This window comes from Loxodonta africana, chromosome 12, assembly GCF_030014295.1.
Source record: "Loxodonta africana isolate mLoxAfr1 chromosome 12, mLoxAfr1.hap2, whole genome shotgun sequence".
Classification (NCBI taxonomy): domain Eukaryota; kingdom Metazoa; phylum Chordata; class Mammalia; order Proboscidea; family Elephantidae; genus Loxodonta; species Loxodonta africana.
The window spans coordinates 58,577,939-58,598,634 of record NC_087353.1 but is presented as its reverse complement, the minus strand read 5'-3'; the positions used below and the strand labels follow the sequence as shown (position 1 = coordinate 58,598,634).

Here is a 20,696-nt window from a genome sequence, read left to right as displayed (position 1 = left end):
AATATAGGGTGGAGAGGAGTAGTGTGTTGTCTCGGGGAGGGCAGCTAGGAGTACATAGCAAAGTGTGTATACGTTTTTGTATGAAGGACAGACTTTATTTGTAAACTTTCACTTAAAGCACAGTTAAAAGAAAAAAAACTGGGGACTTCAGTTAATAAGAATGTATCAGTATTGGCTCAACAGCTGTAACATAAGTACCACACCAGTGCAAGATGGTAATAGGAGAAACTCAGGGGCAGAGGCAGTGCATTAGTTTCCTAGAGCCGCTGTAACAAATCACCATAGAGCAGGTGGCGAAAGGACAGAAATGTGTTGTCTCTCTCAATTCTGGAGACTAGAAGTCTGAATCCAAGGTGTCAGCAGGGCTACGCTCTCTCTGAAAGCTTTAGAAGATAATTGTCTCAGTTCTTGCAGCCATGACAGTCTTTTTTCTGCCTGTGTCTGTATACCTCTTTTATAAGGACACCACTCAGATGGGATTTGGGTATGCCCTCCTCCAGTATGAGCTCCAGTTAATTTAACTGATAACAGCTTCAAAGCTCCTGTTTCCAACAGGAGTTAGGATTTTAACATTATCTTTTTGCGGGGGGACACAATTCAGTCCATAACAAGGTGTGAAAACTCTCTGTATTTTCTGCACAGTTTTCCTGTAAACATAAAACTGCTCTAAAAAATAAAGTGCATTTAACAAGAGAGAGGAAGAACAGCTAGCTGGTGAGGCTCAGGGCAGGTGCCCTTCCGGGGGTCAGTCGCTCTGGCTTTGGAGAGGTTGGGCGGTTTCTATGGGAGGAGGGTTAAATGGCCACTCTGTTTGCTTCTGTTGTCCTGTCCTGTTCCATTCCTACTGGGTCCACCGTGCCCCTACTGTGAATCCCTCCCTGATCCCTGACCTTGGGATCGACACCTTGGAGCCTGCACCTCTCACTGGGCCCTGTGTGTACAAGCTTGTGTTCGCATCTTGTATAGAAGTGTGTTTCCGTGTGCTGGGATGGTATCTGTCCCGCTTGAATCTCTTGGAAGACGGGCCAATGCTTGAGTTCATTCCCAAATTTATTCACCCTACTGTTGGAAGAAAAAAATCTGTTGTTCAGTAAGTCAATTAGAGCTTAAAGGTTTTACTGAGCAAAAAAAGCTGTTTGCAAACAGGGAGCACCCCTTGGAAGAGATGAGCTCCTCTCGTTACAGTTTTGTTCAGCTCACATGCAGTACAGACCACTAGGGGAGTGTTTCCAAAGGGAAGTTTAAAGTGATTGGTTGTCATTCACTTTATTGGCAGGAGGTGGCTTCGACTGGTCTATTAAGTTTGTAAGTCTGCATTCTACAGACTGGTTATGGCTTGTCTAACTAAACTTTTCCCAGAACTGTCTTTATCATGACTTTTTGGTTTCTGGGAAGGATTAAGAGTTAAGTTTAATTGCGGGCAGGGGTCTGGGAGGGAATTTTCTTTTAATGCTGTGGATATGTCTAGTGAGCCTGTTTGGGGCCCTGAATGGTGGTGAACACCAGAACTGGGTACTGTGGCAAACACCTCTCCTGCCAACTTCCTGAGGCCAGGCCCTTGGCCACTCTGGCTCAGCAGGGCTCCTGGAGACAGGTGTCTCAAGAAGGGGCCTGTGGCGTTTGCCTGTTTGGCGTCCAGAGGTGTCCTGGCCTGTAGATGTACAGCCTGCCTGTGTGTGGGCAGCAGTCCCAGCCTGTGGTTCCCAGCCTGGGGAGAAATCACACTGGGTTTAGAGACAGAACATTCCAGCATGGTCCCCTTGACCTTGTGTCAGCCACTTCTCTCTTACAGACCTGGTTACAGACTTGGATTTCTCTCCCTTTGATGACTTCCTCCTGGCCACAGGCTCAGCAGACAGGATGGTGAGTGGAGCCAATGGGGAGAGCTGCTCATCACTTCGCCCTACCCCACTCCCGGCCTGGGGCCTTCTGAGCCTCCAGAGGGCTTTCTCCCAGTTCAGCCCTCTCCCCTCCCATCAGGGCCCAGGGCCAATCTGTCAGCTCGTAGGGCTAGCTGGGGCAGCCAGAGGTCCCTGGGTACCACAAATGGTTTGCACTCCACTACTAACCTAAAGGTTGGTGCTTCAAACCCAACCAGCAGTGCCATGGAAGAAAGACCTGGCAGTCTGCTTGCATAAGGATTACAACCAAGAAAACCCTATGGAGCAGTTCTACTCTATAACGTATGGGGTCACCATGAGTTGGAATCATCTTGACAGCTGCAGGTTTGGTTTTTGTATTTTGGGGGGAGCAGCCAGAATTTCTAAGTTTCTCCTCCCATACCAGCTCCTACGTGCTTGCTGGTAGCTGTGGGTGTGATGGCTGCTGAGCTGGGAAGGGAAGCAGGGTTGGAGGTGACTGAGCGGAGCCCCCAGCACCCTTGCTCTCCGTGACCTCCCTACTGGCGTCTACATTCTCTGTGACCTTGGAGTCGTCCTCCCTTCCCTGTTTTGGGGCCCTTTGGCTCTCTGCCCACTTAGGTGGGGGCTGCTGTCCTGCAGAGCCCAGTTCCAGCACAGGACAGCTAGGCCCTCAGCCCAGGGCACACATACTTGGTCTTTCCTGCAGGTGAAGCTGTGGCGGCTGCCAGCCCCAGGCCAGGCATCGCCCACAGTCCCTGGACTGGTGCTGGGCCCCGAGGCCCTCCAGGTGGAGGTGCTGCAGTTCCACCCCACTGCCGACGGTGTCCTTGTGAGTGCAGCTGGCACGGCTGTGAAGGTCTGGGACGTGGCCAGGCAGCAGCCTCTCACAGGTATAAGCACCGACCTCCCCCTCCAGGGGCACATGCATCCCCATCTGGACAGCACTTTAATTGTTTGTGTTTTGAGGAATGTGAATTTTAAAATTTGTACCAAAGTATCTCAGCCGTTCCTTCTGCTGCTGGTCTCAACATCTCTGTATTAGTTTCCTGTGGCTGCTATAACAAAGTGCCATAAACTGGTTGTCTCAAAACCATGGACATCTACTGTCTCAGTTCTGGAGGCTAAAGTCTCAAATCAAGGTGTCAGCAGGGCCATACTCTAAGGGAAGATCCTTCCTTGCCTTTTTTAGCTGCTGGTGGTGCCTGGCAACCCTTGTGTTCCTTGGCTTGTAAACACATGATTCCAGCCGCTGCCTCTATCTTCACGTGGCTGCTTTCCTTCTGTTTCTCTGTCTTATCTCCTCCTTTTGTAAGGACACCACTCATATTGGATTACCACCTTCCCTAATCAAAGGAACCTCAGTTAGCTTTTTTTATTTTTACAGTTTTATTTATTTTGTTGTTGATGAGAATATACACAGCAAAACATATACCAATTCAACAGTTTTTGCATGTACTTCAGTAACATTGGTTACATTCTTTGAGTTATATAACCATTCTCACCCTAGTCCTCTGAGTTTTTCCTCCTCCGTGAACATAAACTCACTGCTCCCTATGTTTCCTATCTAATCTTTCGAATTGCCGTTGCCCGTTGGATTTTATATAGATAGTTCTTTTTCATTTTATTTTTATTGTACTTTAGATGAAAGTTTATAGAACAAACTAGTTTCTCATTAAACGATGTAATACACATATTGTTTTGTGACATTGGTTGCAAACCCCACAGGTCAACTCTCACCCCTCTTGACCTTGGGTTCCCCATTACCAGCTTTCCTATCCCCTCCTGCCTTCTCATCCTTGCCTCAGGGCTGGTGTGCCCATTTTGTCTCTTTTTGTTTCATGGGCCTGTCTAATCTTTGGCTGAAGGGTTAACCTCAGGCGTGACTTCATTACTGAGGTAAAAAAAAGTGTCCGGGGGCCATACTCTTGGGGTTTTGATTTCACATAGGTAGTTTTTAAAAGAGCATAATGCTCAAGGCAGACCTTTTTTACTATTTAAGCTAAACTCTTGTTTGGTTTTAAGAAGACTTCAGGATATATTTTTGGTTTAAGGTTTAAAGATCATCTAAGGGCAATTAATTTTTAAGGGCAGTAGTTTCAGGCCTCATGTTAACTTACCTAAGGAGCCACTGGGTGCAAATGGTTAACACACTCAACTGCTAACTGAAAGGTTGGTGGTTCAAGTCCACCCAGAGGTGCTTCAAAAGAAAGTCCTGTGATCTATTTCCAAAAAAATTAGCCAGTGACAACCCTATGGAGCACAGTTCTACTCTGACACACATAAGATCTCCGTGAGTTATAAAGTTGGAATCAACTTGATAGCAACTGGGTTTTTTTTTTTTTTTTTTTTTTAACTAGTTAAATAACATCTTCAAAGGCCCTATTTCCAAATATACAGGTACCAGAGGCTAGAATTTCAGTCTGTCTTTTGGGGGAGGATGTAACTCAGTCCTAACCATCTCTGAATAACTTCCTGATACTGTGATTTGTTGAAAGTATTTTCAGTTTTGAAAGCAAACTCTTGACTTCCTACCTTGGGAGGTGAGGGTTTTGCTCCCTTACAGCACTCCCACCCCCCACTGTGCTAACATATACACACGCGCTTCCCCTCCCCTCCTTTTCCCAACAGCGTTGTTGTTGAGTGCCATTGAGTCAATTCCAACTCATGGCGACTCCAGGTGACAGAGTAGAAGCGCCCCATAGGGTTTTCTAGGCTGTAATCTTTGTGGAAGCAGATCACCAGATCTTTCACCCACAGAGGTACTGGGTGGGTTTGAACCTCCGGTCTTTCAGTCTGCTGTGCACATCAATGGTTTTCACCACCCAGGGTCTTCAATTTTGGTGTAGTAGTCATCTATTGCTGTATATCACATTACCCCAAAATTTAGAGATGTAAAACAACTCTACACATTTTTTATCTCAGTTTCTGTGGGTCAGGAATTGGGGAGCAGCTTAAGTGGGTGGTTCGGCTCAGGTTTTCTCATGAGGGTGCAGTTAAGATGTTGGCCAGGGCTACAGTCATCAGAAGGCTTTACTGGAGCTAGAGAATCTGCTTCCAAGATGGCTGCCTCATACAGTTCTGGCTGTTGGCTGGAGGCTTCAGTTCCTTCCCATGTGGGCCTCTCCATGGGCTGCTTGAGTGCCCTCACAACATGGCAGCTGGCTTCCACGAGAGGGAACGAGGGAGGAGAGTCAGGAACAGGAGGAGGAAATGGAATATGTGGCTAATTGCTTCCATGAACAACTACCTCCTTTGCCATAAGACCAGAGCTGGATGGTGCCCAGCTACCATTACTGAACATTTTTTTTTTTTAATTGTGCGTTAGATGAAAGTTTATAGCTCAAGTTAATTTTTCATGCAAAAATTTATACACAGTGTTATGTGACCCTAGTTGCAATCCCTGTAATGTGACAGCACTCTCTACCTTTCTACCCCGTTTCCCTTGTCCATTCAACTACCTCCTATCCATTTCTGCCTTCTCATCCCGCCTCTGAACAAGAGCTGCCCACATAGTCTCGTGTATCCACTTGAACTAAGAAGCACACTCTTCACAAGTATAATTTTATGTCTTATATTCCAGTCTAATCTTTGTCTTAAGAGTTGGCTTCGGGAATGATTTCAGTTCTGGCTGAACAGAGAGTCTGGCAGCCATGTCTTCTGGGGCTAGTCTAGTCTCAGACAGACTATTAGGTCTGGTCCTTTTACTGGAATTTGAGTTCTACACCCCACTTTTCTCCTGCTCTGTCAGGGACTCGCTGTTGTGTTTCCTGTCAGAGTGGTCATTGGAGGTAGCTGGGACCATCTAGTTCTTCTTCTCTCAGGCTGATGGAGTCTCTGGTTTATGTGGTCATTTTGTCTCTTGGGCTAATATTTTCCATGTGTCTGTGGTGTTCTTCACTCTCCTTTGCACCAGGTGGGTTGGGACCAATTGATGCATCTTAGGTCCCAAAGTGGGATGCAGAACATTTTCTTAATAAACTTTATTATGCCTAGAAGTCACCTGAAACTGTGGTTTCCTGAAACCATGGTCCCCAGGCCCCTGTCCCTGCTACTCTGTCCCTCAAAGTGTTTGGTTATATTCAGGAAACTTCGTAGCTTTTGGTTTAGCCCAGTTGTGCTGATTTCCCCTGTATTGTGTGTTGTTCTTTCCTTCACATAAGATAATTCCTGTCTACTGTCTAGTTAGTAAATTCCTCTCTCCCTCCCTCCCCACCCTCAAAACCATCAAAGAATGTTTTCTTCTGTGTTTAAACCTTTTCTTTTTTTTCTCATGCAACAGATGTTTTATTAACTGCATGTATTCCAACATATGAATGGACCCTTATTCATCCTAATAAACTCTCTTTATGATGCTTCCTGTTTTAATCTTTTCCAATTTTTTATTATAAAAATTAAACATGTTTGTTAAAGGACTTTGATAATACATAAAGGTATAACACTAACAAAGAAAATCCATTACCATCAAGTTGATTCCTACTCATAGTGACCCCATAGGATGGGGTAGAACTGCCCTGTAGAGTTTCCAAAGAGCACCTGGTGGATTCAAACTGGTTAGCAGCCAGAGCACTTAACCGCTATGCCACCAGGGTTTCCCCACAAAGGTATAGCAAGAAGGAAATGACTTTATTCTTCTCAGCACTCAAACTCAGTAGCTAGCATTTGTATGTACTTCATACCCATTGCTTTAACTATATCCCCTATTGGTATTGATCGATCAGTGCTTTTTTTTTTTTTTTTTAATTTCTATTGTGCTTTAAGTGAAAGTTTACAAATCAAGTCAGTCTCTCATACAAAAATTTATATACACCTTGCTACATACTCCTAGTTGCTCTCCCCCTAATGAGACAGCACACTCCTCTCCACCCTCTTATTTTCGTGTCCAGTCAGCCAGCTTCTGTACCCCTCTGCCTTCTCATCTCCCCTCCAGACAGGAGCTGTCCACATACTCTAGTGTGTCTACTTGATCCAAGAACTTCATTCCTAACTAGTATCATTTTCTATTCTACAGTCCAGTCCAATCCCTGTCTGAAGAGTTGGCTTTGGGAATGGTTCCTGTCTTGGGCTAACAGAAGATCTGGGGACCGTGACCTCCGGGATCCTTCTAGTCTCAGTCAGACCATTAATCTGGTCTTCTTATGAGAATTTGAGGTCTGCATCCCACTGCTCTCCAGCTTCCTCAGGGGTTCACTGTTGTTTTCCCTGTCAGGGCAGTCATTGGTTGTAGCTGGGCACCATTTAGTTCTTCTGGTCTCAGGCTGATGTAGTCTCTGATTTATGTGGCCCTTTCTGTCCCTTGGGCTCATAATTACCTTGTGTTTTTGATGTTCTTCATTCTCCTTTGCTCCAGGTGGGTTGAGACCAATTGATGGATCTTAGATAGCTGTTTGCTAGCATTTAAGACCCCAGACGCCACTCTCCAAAGTGAGACACAGAATGTGTTCTTAATAGATTTTATTATGCCAGTTGACCTAGATGTCCCCTGAAACCATGGTCCCCAAACCCCTGCCCCTGTTACACTGGCCTTGGAAGTGTTCAGTTTATTCAGGACACTGCTTTGCTTTGGTTTAGCCCAGTTGTGCTGACCTCTCCTGTATTGTGTGTTGCCTTTCCCTTCACCTAAAATGGTTCTTGTCTACTATCTAATTAGTGAATACCTCTCTCCCTGCCTCCCTCCCCAATCTCATAACAATCAAAGAATATTTTCTTCTCTGTTTAAACTGAGTTCTTATAATAGTGGTCTTATACAATATTTGTCTTGCAACTAATTTCACTCAGCATAATGCCTTCCAGATTCCTCCATATTACGAAATGTTTCATGGATTCATCATTGTTCTTCATCGATGTGTAGTATTCCATTGTGTGAATTTACCATAATATATCCATTCATCTATTGATGGGCACCTTGGTTGCTTCTGTGTTTTTGCTATCGTGAACAGTGGTGCAATGAACATGAGTGTGCATGTATCTGTTCCTGTAAAGGCTCTTATTTCCCTAGGATATATTCCAAGGAATGGGATTGCTAGATCGTATGGTAGTTCTATTTCTAGCTTTTTAAGGAAGCTCCAAATCAATTTCCAAAGTGCTTGTACCATTTTACATTCCAACCAGCAGTGTATAAGTGTTCCAGTCTCTCCACAACCTCTCCAACATTTATTATTTTGTGTTTTTTGGATTAATGCCAGCCTTGGAGTGAGATGAAATCTCATTGTAGTTTTGATTTGCATTTCTCTAATGACTAATGACCGTGAGCATTTCCTCATGTATGTGTTAGCTACCTGAATGTCTTCTTTAGTGAAGTGCCTGTTCGTGTCTTTTGCCCATTTTTTAATTGGGTTATTTGTCTTTTTGTTGTTGAGTTTTTGCAGTATCGTATAGACTTTAGAGATCAGATGCTGATCAGAAATGTCATAACTAAAAACTTTGTCCCAGTCTGTAGGTAGTCCTTTCACTCTTTTGGTGAAGTCTTTGGAGGAGCATAGACGTTTGATTTTCAGGAGCTTCCAGCTATCTTGTTTCTCTTCTTGTGTTTCTGCATTTTTAGTAATGTTTTGTATACTGTTTATGCCGTATTTTAGGGCTCCTGGTGGGTAGCATTGTCCCTGTTTTTCCTTCCATGATCTTTATCGTTTTAGATTTTATATTTAGGTCTGTGATCCATTTTGAGTTCGTTTTTGTGCATGGTGTTTGGTATGGGCCTCGTTGCATGTTTTTGCAGATGGATATCCAGTTACGCCAGCACCATTTGTTAAAAAGACTGTTTTTTTTCCCGTTTAACTGACGTTGGGCCTTTGTCAGATATCAGCTGCTCATAGGTGGATTCTCAATTCTGCTCCATTGGTCTATATATCTATGGTTGTACCAGTACCAAGCTGTTTTAACTACTGTGGCAGTATAATAGGCTCTAAAATCAGGTGGTGTGAGGCCTCCTGCTTTGTTTTTCTTTTTCAGTAATGCTTTACTTAGCCAGGGGCTTTTTCCCTTCCATATGAAGTTGGTGATTTGTTTCTCCGTCACGTGAAAAAATGTCATTGGAATTTGGATCAGAATTGCATTGTATCTATAGATTGTCTTTGGTAGAACAGACCTTTTGACAATGTTAAGTCTTCCTATCCGTGAGCAAGGTATGTTTTTCTACTTATGTAGGTCTCTCTTGGTTTCTTTCCGTAGTGTCTTGTAGTTTTCTTTGTATAGGTCTTTTACGTCTCTGGTATTTTATCTTCTTGGGGACCACTGTAAATGGTATCAATTTGTTGATTTCTTCTTTGATGTTCTTTTTGTTGGTGTAGAGGAATCCAAGTGATTTTTGTGTGTTTATCTTGTATTCTGATACTCTGCTGAAATCTCGTATTAGTTTCAGTAGTTTTCTTGAGCAGTCTGTAGGGTTTTCTGTGTATAAGATCATAGCATCTATAAATAGAGATACTTTTACTTCTTCCTTACCAATCAGGATGCCCTTTATTTCTTTATCTAGCCTAATTGCTCTGGCTGGAACCTCCAGCACAATGTTGCGTAAGAGTGGTGATAAAGGGCATCTTTGTCTGGTTCCCATTCTCAAGGGGAATGCTTTCAGACCCTCTCCATTTAGGATGATTTTGGCTCTTGGCTTTGTATAAATGCCTTTCATTATGTTGAGGAATTGTCTCTCTGTTCTTATTTTGCAGAGAGTTTTTATCATGAATGGGTTTTGAACTTTGTCAAATGCCTTTTCTGCATCAATTCATAAGATCATGTGGTTCTTGTCTTTTGTTTTATTTTTATAATGGATTACATTAATTGTTTTTCTAATGTTGAACCATCCCTGCATACCTGGTATGAATCCCACTGGGTTATGGTGAATTATTGTTTTGATATGTTTTTGATATTTTTTGAATTCTATTGGCTAGAATTTTCTTGAGGATTTTTGCATCTAATTTCATGAGGGATATAGGTCTGTAATTTCCTTTTTTTGTAATGTCTTTATCTGGTTTTGATATCAGGGACATGCTGACTTCATAGAATGAGTTTGGGAGTTTGCATCCTTTTCTGTGCTCTGAAATACCTTTAGTGATAGTGGTGTTAACTCTTTGGAAGTTTGGTAGAGCTGTCCAGTGAAGCCCTCTGGGCCAGGCTTTTTTCTGTTGAGAGTTTTTTAATTCTCGTTTCGATCTCTTCCTTTGGTATGGGTTTATTTATTTGTTCTACCTCTGTTTGTGTTAGTTTAGGTAGGTAGTGTGTTTCTAGAAATTCATCCATTTCTTCTAGGTTTTCAAATTTGTTAGAGTCACTTTTTCATAGTAGATTGATATGATTGTGTTAATTTCAGTTGGGCCTATTGTGATATCACCTATCCCATTTCTTATTTGGGTTATTGGCTTCATTTCCTGTTTTTCTTTTGTCAGTTTGGCCAGTGGTTTATCAATTTTGTTAGTTTTTTCAAAAAACCAGCTTTTGATCTTGTTAACTCTGAATTTTTTTTTGTTCTCTGTTTCATTTAATTGTGCTCTAAGTTTTGTTATTTGCTTTCTTCTGGTGCCTAAGGGTTTCTTTTGTTGCTCTCTATTTGTTCAAATTGTAGGGATAATTCTTTGATTTTGGCCCTTTCTTTTTTTTGGATGTGTGCATTTATTGATATAAACTGACCTCTGAGCATCGCTTTAGCTGTATCCCAAAGGTTCTGATAAGAATTGTTTTCATTCTCATTGGATTCTATGAATTCCTTTATTCCATCCATAATGTCTTCTATAACCCAGTCATTTTTGAGCAGGGTATTGTTCAGTTTCCAAGTGTTTGATTTCTTTTCCCTGCTTTTTCCGTTTTTGATTTCTACTTTTATGGCCTTATGGTCTGAGAAGATGCCTTGTAATATTTCAGTGTTGGATTCTGCTAAGGCTTGCTTTATGACCTAATATGCGGTCTATCGTATAGAATGTTCTATGTGTGCTAGAAAAGAAAGTATACTTGGCTGCTGTTGGATGTAGTGTTCTGTACATGTCTATGAGGTCAGCTTGGTTGACTGTGGCGTTTAGATCTTCCATGTCTTTATTGAGCTTCTTTCTGGATGTTCTGTCCTTCACCGAAAGTGGTGTGTTGACGTCTCCTACTGTTATTGTGGAGCTGTCTGTCTAACTTTTCAATGCTGTTAGAGTTTGTTTTATGTATCTTGCAGCCCTTTCATTGGGTGTGTAACTATTTAATATGTTTATATTCTCCTGGTGTATTGTCCCTTTAATCGTTATATAGTATCCTTCCTTATCCTTTGTGGTGGATTTAACTTTAAGGTCTGTTTTGTCAGAAATTAATATTGCCACTCCTGCTCTTTTTTGATTGTTGTTTGCTTGATGTATTTTTTTCCATTCTTTTGAGTTTTAGTTTGTTAGCGTCTCTAAGTCTAAGGTGTGTCTTTTGTAGGCAGCGTATAGAGAGATTGTGTTTTCTTATCCATTCTGCCACTCTCTGTCCCTTTATTGGTGCCTTTAGTCTGTTTACGTTCAGCGTAATTATGGATGGTTATAAGTTTAGTGCTGTCATTTGATGTCTTTTTTTTGTGTGTGTTGTTGATAGTTTCTTTTTCCCAGTTTTTTGTGCTGAGTAGTTTATATATTTTCTATTCCTCCTGTTTGTTCTTTGTGATTTTGTTTCTGCTGAGTCTATAGTTTTTTCTTGTATTTTATTTTGATGAGTAGGATTATTAATCTTCTTTGTGGTTACCTTAATATTTACCCCTTTTTTTCTAAGTTTAAACTTAACTTTTATTTCTTTACATCACCTTATCTTCCTTCATATGAAAGATCTATGACTGCATTTCTTAGTCCCTCTTTATTGTTTTAATGTTGTCTTCTTTTACATAATGATGTTGCTGTTTCCTGTTTTGAGCATTTTTTCATCTTTATATTTGAGTTCCCTATCTGGGTTGACATCTGGTTGCTCTGTCCTGTGTTCTAGTCTTGGGTTGATATCTGATATTATTGATTTTCTAACCAGAGAACTCCCTTTAGTATTTTTTGTAGTTTGGGTGGGGTTTTTACGAGTTCCCTAAACTTCTTTTTATCTGGAAATGTACTAATTTTGCTCTCATATTTGAGAGAGAGTTTTTCTGGACATATGATTCTGGGCTGGTAATATTTTTCCTTCAGTGCTTTATGTAAGTCATCCCATTGCCTTCTTGCCTGTGTGGTTTCTGCCAAGTACTCTGAGCTTATTCTTATTAACTTCCTTGGTAGGTGACTTTTCGCTTATCGCTAGCCATTCTTAAAATTCTCTGTTTATCTTTGATTTGGCAAGTTTGATTATAATGTGACTTGGTGACTGTCTTTTGAGATCTACCTTACATGGAGTTCGATGAGCATCTTGAATAGATACCTTCTCATCTTTCACCATATCAGGGAAGTTTTCTGCCAACAAATCTTCAACAATTCTCTCTGTATTTTCTGTTATCCCTCCATGTTCTGGTATTCCAGTCACTTGTAGGTTATTTCTCTTGATAGACTTCCACATGATTCTTAGGGTTTCTTCATTTTTTTTTTTAATTCTTTTACCTGATTTTTCTTCAACTGTATTGGTGCCAAGTGTTTTATCTTCAGTCTCACAAATTCTGCCTTGTTCTTCCATTCTGTTCATCTCACTTTCTACTGAGTTGTCTAATTCTGTGATTTTATTGTTAATCTCCTGTATTTCTGATTGCTGTCTCTCTGTGGATTCTCGCAGCTTATTAAATTTTTCATTATATTCTTGAATAACCTTTTTAATTTCTTCAGCTGCTTTATCTGTGTCTTCCTTGGCTTGTTCTGCATTTTGCCTGATCTCTTTCCGAATGTCTCGAACAGTTCTGTATATTAATCTTTTGTATTCTGCATCTGGTAATTCCAGGAAGGCACCTGCATCCATAAGATTCTTTGATTCTTTGTTTTGAGAGCTTGTTGAAGTAATCGTGGTCTGATTCTTCATGTGATTTGATATTGAGTGTTGTCTCCAAGCAATCTGTGAGGTATCGTATTAGTTTATTTTATGTTTGCTTGCTGTTACCTGTCTTCTTGCTTTGTTTTGTTTTGCTATGCCCAAGTAGGCTACTTAAGTGAGGTAGCTTGATGATTTTCGCCTTTGAAACTCTAATGTCGTGTCACCAGATGGCTACGAGTCCATTCACTTTTTTTGTATGGATTCAGCTCAGGTATCCAGGTAGTTGGTCATCAAGTTTGTGATACAGGCTCTGTCCTACAGTCTTAGAGGGGCAGGGGTGATTGGTATAGGTACAGGTATCTGGTTGCAGCAGGGGATCACGCTCTGAACAAGGCAGGGGGCTGTCAACTGTCCCTCGAGTGTCTATGTGAAAAGCGCATCTTTGTTCCTTAGAGCACACAGGTGGGTGGGTTCTGCAGATGGACCATGGGTAGCCAGTGCTTTTGGTTGTAAGGACTGGGAGGTGCCAGTTATCCTTGGACCCCTGTCGTGAATGGCTAGGTGATATGGGTGGAGCCACCAGCCCTTAGGCCCATGATGTGGGTAGATGAGGACCCTGTTTAATAGGCAAAGCGGTGTGAAACATCAAACACCCACCCTCTACCGCATAGCCAAAACTGTTGCAGTCCGCCAACAAGGGCCTATTTTCCTGAAATAGGGGTACACAAGTCCATGCAGGGGGAAAGGTATTCAAAGTCCATGGACCATTTATGCCTGAACAGGAGCTGCTACTGTCCAGAGCTCCCCATCTTAGTGGAGCTGGCAGATTATCTTTTCCCCGAACTGTGAATTTATTCCTTTTCCAAGGCCAAGAGAATGGCTCAAGGCACCCATCAGGGCCTATCTCAGGTCTAGGGAAATCTACAGCCACTGAAGTTGGCTTAGGAGCTGGAGGCACGGTGAAATCAACACAAGTACTTAGATTTTGCCGAGAGCGCCATTCTTCTCTCGTTCTGGAGGTTTGAGTAGGCTGTGCGGCTGGCTGTCTCTCGCTGAGAAAATCGTGTCCGGAATGCTACCAGTAGCCCCGCTGCAGTCTTTCCAGGGAATAGTGCCTGTGAAGGTTCCTGGCGATTCAGGTCCGGCAACTCCTCTCCTCCTCTGAACTCTTTCTCCCCCTGCTGTTCGGTCATTTTCTAATTTTGCCTTTGATGTTCAGGGTTCCTCACATGTCATAATATAATCGTTTCACTTGTTTTTTTGGGTCTTTGTCGTAAGAGGGATCACCAGAAGTGTCTGACTGGTCCACCATCTTGGCTCTGCCTTCTTAACCTTTTTTGAGTTCTTACAATAGTAGTCTCATAGAATATTTGTCTTTTTGCCACTGACTCATTCCACTCGGGATAACACCTTACAGATTCATCCATGTTTTGAGATGTTTCGCAGATTCATCGTTGTTCTTTATTGTTGTGTAGTATTCCATTGTGTGTATATACCATAGTTTGTTTATGCATTCATCTGTTGATGGGCGCCAAGGTTGTTTCCATCTTTTTGCAGTTGTGAACTTCGCTGCAGTGAACATGGATGTACATGTATATATTTGTGTGACATCTCTTATTTCTCTAGGGTATGTTCCAAGACGCGGGATTGCTGGATTGTATGGTACTTCTATTTCCAGCTGTTTCAGGAAGTGCCATATCAATTTCCAAAGTGGTTGTACCATTTTACATTCCCACCAGGAGTTTATAAGTGTTACAGTCTCTCCACAACCTCACCAACATTTATTATTTTGTATTAATGCTAGCCTTGTTGGGGTGAGACGGTATCTCATTGTAATTTTGATTTGCATTTCTCTAGTGGCTAATGAGGAAACCCTGGTGACATAGTGGTTAAGATCTCTGGCTGCTAACCAAAAGGTCGGCAGTTCGAATCCACCAGGTGCTCCGTGGAAACCCTATCGGCAGTTCTACTCTGTCCTGTAGGGTCGCTCTGAGTCAGAATTGATACTTTGCTGAAATCTTCTATTAGTTCCAGTGGTTTTCTTGTGTATACTTTTGGGTTTTCTGTGTATGAGATCATATCATTTACAAAAAGGGATACTTTTACTTCTTCCTTACCAATTTGGATACCCTTGTTTCTTGTTGTTACCTTATTGCTCTGGCTAGGACCTTGAGCACAATGTTGAATAAGAGTGGTGATAAAGGACATCCTTGTCTGTTCTGAACGGGAATGCTTTCAGACGCTCTGCATTTAGGATGATGTTGGCTTTGTATAAATGCCTTTTATTATGTTGAAGAATTTCCCTTGTATTCCTATTTTGGTGAGATTTTTTATCATGAATGGCTGTTGGACTTTGTCAAATGCCTTTTCTTTGTCAATTGATAAGATCATGTGGTTCTTGTCTTCTGTTTTATTAATGTGATGGATTACATTGATTGTTTTTCTAATGTTGAACCATCCCTGCATAGCTGGTATGAATCGCACTTGGTCATGGTTGAATTATTTTTTTGATATGTTATTGAATTCTGTTAGCTAGAATTTTGTTGAGGATTTTGGATCTAAGTTCATGAGGGATATTGATCTGTGGTTTTCTTTTTTTGTGCTGTGTTTATCTGGTTTTGGTATCAGGGTTATGCTGGCTTCATAGAATGAGTTTGGGAGTATTCCATTCTTTTCTATGTTCTAAAATACCTTTTGTAATATGGATGTTAACTCTTCTCTGAAAGTTTGCTTGAATTCTCCAGTGAAGCTGTCAGGCCCAGGGCTTTTTTTTTTTGTTCTTGGGAGTTTTTTAATTACCTCTTCAATCTCTTCTTTTGTTATGGGTTTATTTAGTTGTTCTACCTCTGTTTGTGTTAGTTCAGGTAGATAGTGTATTTCTAGAAATTTGTCCATTTCCTTTAGGTTTTCAAATTTGTTGGGATACCATTAATCAACATTTTGATAAAAGAATCTGTAGAAGACTCCTGATCAAAAGGAGGGAAATACAGAAGAGAATTTCAAATTTTCATGGAATCCAGATTTTCTGGAGCTCTTTTGGCTTGACGAACCCCCAAAGCTAGTGCATTGACGTAATTTTTTTTTAAATAATTTTTATTGTGCTTTAAGTGAAAGTTCACAAATCAGGTCAGTCTCTCATATATAAACTTATATACACCTTAGTACATACTCCCACTTACCCTCCCTGTAATGAGTCAGCCCGCTCCCTCTTTCCAGTCATTCCTTTTGTGACCGTTTTGCCAGTTTCTAACCCCCTCTACCCTCCCATCTCCCCTCCAATCCGTCATTGATGTAATTTTTAAACCTTAAACAAAAAATATCCCCTGAAGTATTCTTTAAAACAAGGAATAGTTTAATTTAGTTGGTGAAGAATGTCTGCCTTGAACATCTTTAAAAACTATGTGTATGGGGCCTAATTTACAACAGTAACTCACAAGATTACATAGGAAACTTAGGGATCAGTGAGTTTATATCAGTGGGGCAGAAAGTTCAGAAAAGGAGCGTGAGAATGGTACCTTTTGAAGAATGTAATCAATGTCACTGATTTGTACATGTAGAAATTGTTGAATTGGTTTAAGTTCTGCAGTGTATGTTTTAAGAACAATTTTAAAAAATGAAATAAATTTATTTAAAAAAAAAAAAGATGTGGTCCAGGGCTGCAGTCATCCAGAGGCTTGCCTGGGGCTGGGGGATCTGCTTCCAAGATGACCCCCTCACACAGTGCAGACTGTTGGCTGGAGGCATCAGTTCCTCCCTGGGTGGGCCTCTCCACCAGCTGCTTGAGTGCCCTGACAGTATTGAGGCTGCTTCTCCCGGAGGGAATAATCCAACAGAGAGGGAGCAAGGAGGAAGCCACAATATCTTTTATGACATTTAGCTTTGGGAGTCATATACCATCACTTCTGCTAGATTTCTTTGTTAGGGACAAATCATCAAGTCAAGCTCAAGAGGAGAGAGGTTAGGCTCCACGTTTTGAGGGGAAGAGTGTGAAAAAATGTGTGGATGTGTTTTAAAACCCCGCACTACAGAGAGGACAGGAGCAGAGGCCCAGGGTGGGAGTGAGTATGGCAAGTCCGTGGGCTTGTGCTACTCAGTCTGAAGAGAGTGCCAGGGGGTCACTGGGAATAAGCCTAGGTGGGAAGTGAGAGCCAGGCAAAGGAGTAGGAAGCCTGGGAAGGCTTTTGTGTGGAAGCATGGCCTGGTGTGGGTAGGGTTGGAGGAGGAAACCCCTCCCCTTGGAGCAGGTAGAACAGGCCTGATGGCTCCTCCCTCACTACCCCTGGCCAGAAGAGACACTTGGAGCTGTTGTCATTGCCCCAGGCCAGGCTCACCTGCACTCCCTCCCTGAGCCTTCATTGTCTGGGACAGAGTGGGGGATCCTGGACCCTTCCTGACTTTGGCCACTTCTCCACAGAACTGGCCGCCCACGGGGACCTGGTGCAGAGTGCTGCGTGGAGCCGGGATGGTGCTCTCCTGGGCACAGCATGCAAGGTGAGTGGGCAGGTGGTACCTGGGATTGCAGTTGAGGTCACTGGGGCACTGAAGGAGTACCTCTGGGGGCTGTCCTGTCAGGGAGTATGATCTACAGGGGAACCTGTGCCATCGGAAGACCTGTCCTGCCAAGCTCGTGCTGTTGAGGGGCACAGCGTGCTACCTCCAGCCGGCGGCGTCTTGCCTGCCTGCTGGTCTCTTGCCACCAGGAGACAGAAGTGGGGAGGTGGTGGCCACAGTGTAAAGGCCGTGGAACTGCCCCTGTTTTCCAGTGAAAGATCTTCCCTTTGGACCCAAAGACCCTGCAGCTGGGGGGCCGAGAGGCACAAATGTCCTGAGTGGGTTGCTGGAGGTGATGTTCAGTGGAGACACCCCCACACATAGGCTCCTGGACTCGGGTTCCACTTGTGGAGACACAGCGGCATATGATGCTCCAGATGGAGTCCGTGTGAGGCATGCTGGTGGTGTCTCATCCTTATTGCTTCCTTTCTAAGTTGGCCCCCTCAGCATTTGCTAGGACCAGTGGGGTCCATGGCCATGTGTCCACTATGGCACCTCTTTTGCTGTAAAGGGGATTCTTTGGGATCCAGGTCGACGGATCAAACATGGCAGTTCTTGGATAACTGTACAGAGATGGGAGCATCTCATGTGACTGCAGACCAGGTGGAGGTGCCCATAGGTTTACAGGGGCTGAGGGTCACCCTTCGACTTTATGAGTGTCTCCTGGTCATGTGGTGGATCTGGTGGCTGGACCCCAGCCACTCAGCACAAGGGCTTCTGAGTCTCTCTGCCAGTGGTTGGCCCTGCTTTAGTCTGAGTTTCCCTGGGGAGAGGGTTTCCCAGGGCCAACTGGCTGGGGAGAGGCAGTGGGGTTCTTCCTCTAGAGCTTCCCCTCCCTCTGTACACCATCCACTTGTGGGGGCTTCCCGGTCTCAGGGAAACATCGTGGCCTAGTCTGACTTATTTTGCCCCTCTTGGTGTGGACCCACCCCCATTCTTTGCCCGGGCTCCCCAGGCCCAGGTTGCAGTAGGTGGCCACTAGAGGGTGCGCCAGCCTTCCGCACAACCTGGGCACTGCAGCTGAACTCACATTCTGCATAGGTCCTCCAGCCAGGTACTGCATGTGGACGCTGTTTATACTCACATTCAGCATGTCCCCCACATGTTTGCAGGAAGTCCTGGGTGAGAGGCCATCTGGCCACACTGCTTTTCTCTGGCCCTGCTTCTCAAAGAATAGAGGGGTAGGAAGTGGTTGCCTAGCTACCAACAGAGACACAGTCTCATCCAGAGCCCCTCCCTCTGTCCCAGACTTCTGCCACGTCCTGGGGGTTTGGGCCATGATCCCTGTCTCCCAGAGTGGCTGCAGTGTGGGCCAGCCTGCATGTTGCCCACTGGCCTCTGTCTCTCTCTGTTCCCGTCTGTCTGTATGTCTCTTCTCTCATTGTCTTCTCTTTGTCTCTTGCTGTCCTGTCTCTGTCTTTTTTTCCTCTCTCTCTGTCCTTGTCTGTCTCTTACTGTCTTTTGCTGTCCTATGTCTCTGTCCCTCTGTCTGTCCTGTGTCTGTTTCTCTCTCCCTGTTCCTGTCGTTCTCTGTTGTCTGTTTGTCTCTCTGTCTGATATCTCTCTGTGTAACTGAACCTCGGGCTGTGGAGCAATGTTACGAGCTAACCCAGGTGCTTGCTTTGTCAGCACGTATAGTAAAATTGGAACGATACAGAGCAGATTAGCATGGCCCCTGTACAAAGATGACGTGCAAATTCATGAAGCATTCCATATTTTTGGAAGGCAAGGCAATACCAAGTAAAAATACACTGGTTCAAACCTAGAAAGATAAGGGTAAGTTTAAGGGTAACCACAAAGAAACTTAACAAACCTACTCATCAAAATAAAGAGGAAAATCATAAAGCTTCTATATAAAGAAAATCTAGAAAAAGAAACGGAAAAGAAATCCACAAAAAAAAGGAATTCAGCACAGAAGAGAACGAGGAACAAACTGTCAGCGCCACAAAAAAAAGCACTATAAAATGACAGCAATAAACTTGTACCCATCAGTAATTACACTGAATGTAAATGGCCTAAATGCACCCTTTATAAAGAGATAGTGACAGAATTGATTTAAAAAACAAAATGCATCAATATGCTGTCTACAAGAGACACGCTTTAGAACCAGATATATATTTACTAAAAATCGAAAGATAGAAAAAATATATCAAGCAAATAACTACCAAAAAAGAGTAGGAGTGGCAATACTAATCTCATAAAATAGACTTTATAATGAAATCCACCATAAAAGACAAATAGGGACACTGTATAATAATTAAAGGAACAATCCATCATGAAAACTTAACCATAATAAACATTTACACACCCCGTAACGGGGCTTCAAAATACATAAAACAAACTCTTAACAGCACTGAAAAGAGAAATTGACAGTTTCACAATCATAGTAGGAGACTTCAACATACCATTCTCAAAAAAGGACAGAACATCTGGAAAGAAACTCAGAAAAGATACAGGAGAGCTAAAGAGCACAAAGAGCCAACTTGACCTCATAGACATATATAGAACACTCCACCCAAAAGTTGCAAAGTAAACATTGTTTTCCAATACACAGGGAACGTTCTCCAGAATAGACCACATCTTAGGCCACAGAGCAACCTTCAACAAAATCCAAAACATTGAGATAATACAAAGTGTCTTCTCTGACCACAATGCCATCGGAAGTAGAAATTAACAGAAAGAGCAAGGAAAAAAGTCAATTACATGGAAACTGAATAACACCCTGCTTAAAAACCACTGGGTAATTTTTTTTTTTATTAATAGAAGAAATCAGAGATGGAATAAAAAAAATTCTTAGAATCAAATGAGAATAAAAACACATCATACCAAAACCTTTGGGACACAGCAAAGGCAGTGTTCAGAAGTCAATTTATAGCAATAGATGCACACATCAAAAAAGAAGGGACAAAATCAAACATTAGCTACACAACTTGAACAAATAGAGAATAGCAAACGAATCCCATAGCCACCAGAAGAAAGGAAACAATAAAGATCAGAGCTGAAATAAATGACATAGAGAATAGAAAAACAATAGAAAGACTCAACAAAACCAGAAGTTGGTGCTTTGAAAGGATCAACAAAATCAACAAACCGCTGGTTAAACTGACAAAAGAAAAACACGAGAGGACGCAAATAACCCAAATATGAAATAAAATGGGGGACATTACAACAGACTCAACTAAAATAAAAAAGATCGTAATAAGAGTAGTAGTATAAAAAACTATACTCCAAAAAATTTGAAAACCTAGAGGAAATACACATATTTCTAGAAACACATTACTGATCCAGATTAACACAAAACGATGTTGAGAATCTGAACAGACCCTTAAGAGATTGAAAAGGTAATTAAAAAAAAAACCCAACAAAAAGCTCTGGCCCAGAGGGCTTCAGGGGAGAACTGTACCAAAC

General features: G+C 42.5%; 1 protein-coding gene and 1 non-coding gene across 19 annotated transcripts in view; both read left to right on the top strand.

Moving 5' to 3' along the window:
- The window catches only part of CORO7 (coronin 7), a 123,013-nt gene that overhangs the window by 5,703 nt on the left and 96,614 nt on the right, over positions 1 to 20,696 (top strand). For 15 of the 18 annotated variants that reach the window (XR_010323614.1, XR_010323615.1, XR_010323617.1 and 12 more), the window contains exons 4-6: positions 1,793 to 1,863; positions 2,569 to 2,752; positions 17,152 to 17,228. Coding sequence is in view for 8 of the 18 variants with exons in the window: in XM_064295496.1 (XP_064151566.1) it covers positions 1,793 to 1,863; positions 2,569 to 2,752; positions 17,152 to 17,228 (332 nt within the window). In the remaining 10 variants the exon portion in view is untranslated. Of the gene's footprint in view, positions 1 to 1,792; positions 1,864 to 2,568; positions 2,753 to 17,151; positions 17,229 to 20,696 lie in introns of those variants that run through there. The other 3 variants (XR_010323622.1, XR_010323620.1, XR_010323621.1) reach the window with 2 other exon arrangements.
- LOC111752720 (U6 spliceosomal RNA) lies at positions 18,902 to 19,008 on the top strand. Its single transcript, XR_002787618.1, has one exon. It is a non-coding gene; the product is annotated as a U6 spliceosomal RNA (small nuclear RNA).